This window comes from Mizuhopecten yessoensis, unplaced genomic scaffold, assembly GCF_002113885.1.
Source record: "Mizuhopecten yessoensis strain PY_sf001 unplaced genomic scaffold, ASM211388v2 scaffold7615, whole genome shotgun sequence".
NCBI lineage: Eukaryota > Metazoa > Mollusca > Bivalvia > Pectinida > Pectinidae > Mizuhopecten > Mizuhopecten yessoensis.
In genome coordinates this window covers 30,712-33,364 of record NW_018407136.1, presented here as the reverse complement: position 1 = coordinate 33,364, position 2,653 = coordinate 30,712, and the positions used below count along the sequence as shown (strand labels likewise).

Below are 2,653 nucleotides of genomic sequence, written 5' to 3'. Positions count from 1 at the left end.
TATATCTACCTACAGTATTGGTATGTCGTATTACCAAATACACAGGTATATCTACCTACAGTACAGGTATGTCGTATTACCCAATACACAGGTGTATATTGAGTATATATATGTACATATCTTTTAGACAATACACACCAGTTATGTAAATGCTACGGTTTATAAACACAACCTCCACTGACCTACTTTACTATCGATTGCTTTATTATCACTGTTTGTCTGTCGGTAACCACGCTCAACAGGGAAGTTATTTAGTCTGTACAACTGCAGGTCTAAACAGGTAGATCTACGCATTGCCATGGATTTGTGTACACAGGACAGACATTTGTTGATATTACTTACCAGTCAAATTTCATCTTTCAAGGTTTGATCAAACTTTTACAATGTCAGCAGGAAAGTGACAGATTTATCAACAAACCTAGAGTGAAGTTCATCCTGTGATTGTGAATTCCAGGGCTAGATAAATATGGACAATGTAAGTGAACCTTCTGAAGTGTGGAACGGTAAACCTGGATTCATCATCACAGTAACCCTGTGACAGCAGTGATCGTGGGGTAGTTATTCTATAGTATTTTTATATTACGAAATACTAAACAAACATACACTACTGGATGGGACAGTTATAAGTCAAGTTTTCATTTCTTTACATAACAAACTCTTATTTATGAGTGTTTACTGATAATATTATATTGATTACTGATAATATTATATTGATACAAGAACAACAAACATCTTCAACATTTCAACAAATATTTCAGCTTTTTTTTTTTTTTCAAAATGGCAACCCCTATAAGCCAAATACCTCTCCGTACTAAAGGTCAAACCACATGTATTCACCACAGGAGAAGACAGCTAGAATTGTATTGTGAAAAATGTCAGGAACCGGTTTGTCTAAAATGCCTTTCTTCTATTCACAAAACTCATACAGTGTGTGAGCTAAGTGAAATCACTCCCCAGAAAGAACCAGACATTAAAAACTTTATAGACAGAACAGAAAAAAATGACCTCGTGCAAATTGGGAAATACATCACTGCTACTGATACGCTCCTTAAAGACAACACCAGTGGTTTTGAAAAGCTGTCACAAAAGTTAAAAATGCAAACAGATAACTTAAAACAAGAGCTGGACTTGCTTACAGCACTGACACTCTCTCTTTACCAAAAAATGGAACAGGATAATACCTCGCTGATAAATAAATACAAACAGGACCTGGAGATGTACGAGAAACAACTCAAACAACAAATTCATGAATGCAAAGCAGCTCTCCAGCGTGGTTCACACATACAGATTTATGATACATTTTGTGAGATCCATTCTCCTACACACAGTCTCCCTGTAAAACCTGTCCTGGGTACTGCCAACTTCACTCCAAATGAAAACCCTCTAGATCACTTAAAAAAAGCCTTGGGGAAAGTTACCACCTCAGGTCAAGGTCAAACTTTAACTGACCAGGATCGGTCAGTCTCAACATCTGATGATCGGGGACCCTCTACACAACAACAACAACAGTCGGGAGCCAAAGGGAAGAAAGCAGTGACAACATACAAACTACTGCCACAGACCAAGGTAGTGGAGGAGTGGAAGTCTCCATGTGACATTGGTTCTATATGTCCCACCACTGATGGTCAGCTGTGGACCAAGGCCAGTGACACATTAACTCTCCTGGACAGGAAGGGTAAAGTAATACAGAAGGTCAAACACAATGTCTGGATCAATGGCATCAGTCTGTCACCCACCACACACACACTGTGGGTCTGTGATGATAAAAATAACATCATGGAGCTGGTATCAGGACGACTGACTCACAGATTCAGTACCAAGGAGGAACCCAGGTGTATATGTATTACAGCCAGTAACCATGTCATTGTAGGGATGACCAAACACATCTCCAAATTTACCACAGATGGTAAAATGGTGTGTACTACTATGGCTAAAGGGACTGGGAAACCATTAGTGTGTACACCATACAGGATCTCAGAGTGTCCTGTCACTCACAATGTGGCAGTCACTGATTTCAGTCTTGTAAGTGATGGTGGTTATGAAAATCAACATGTTGTTGTGATGGACACTGATTTCAAGGAGCTGTTTGTATATAGAGGTGACATCCCCAGTACATATAAACCAACACCACAAACAGGAGGTGAACGATTTTACCCCTGTGGTGTGGTGTATGACAGTGTGGGGAACCTGATCATAGGGGACGAGGACAACTACAGGGTCCTACTCATCAGTGGAGGTGGTGAGTTCCTCAGGGTCATACACACAGACACAGACCGTACATGGGCTGTAGGTATAGACAGGGAGGATGTCCTGTGGGCAGTGTTTGAGGGTGACAATGTCAAACTACTACAGTACAGCAGTGTGTAGCACCTGTAACCAAACAACTAGTATATCTAGTTACAATGACATGGAAATCAGAGAAAAAGGAAACTCACATGATTACAATTCAACTACAGATTGTGAGACATTCACAGGATTATTAGTAAAGTGTCTAGACTACAGATTGTGTGACATTCCCAGGATTATAAGTAAAATGTCTAGACTACAGATTGTGTGACATTCCCAGGATTATAAGTAAAATGTCTAGACTACAGATTGTGTGACATTCACAGGATTATAAGTAAAATGTCTAGACTACAGATTGTGTGACATT

The 2,653-nt window shown here is 39.6% G+C and overlaps 1 protein-coding gene across 1 annotated transcript; it reads left to right on the top strand.

Annotated features, from left to right (window-relative positions):
- Window positions 1–227: 227 nt before the first annotated feature.
- Window positions 228–2,519, top strand: LOC110454005. The gene has a single exon (XM_021503287.1). It carries the CDS (start codon window positions 778–780, stop codon window positions 2,365–2,367), a length of 1,590 nt encoding a protein of 529 aa, XP_021358962.1. The 5' UTR covers window positions 228–777; the 3' UTR covers window positions 2,368–2,519.
- Window positions 2,520–2,653: the final 134 nt, after the last annotated feature.

Bases quoted from the DNA above. Each gene is read 5' to 3' on its own strand.
- LOC110454005 (XM_021503287.1), top strand. From the start codon at position 778: ATGGCAACCCCTATAAGCCAAATACCTCTCCGTACTAAAGGTCAAACC.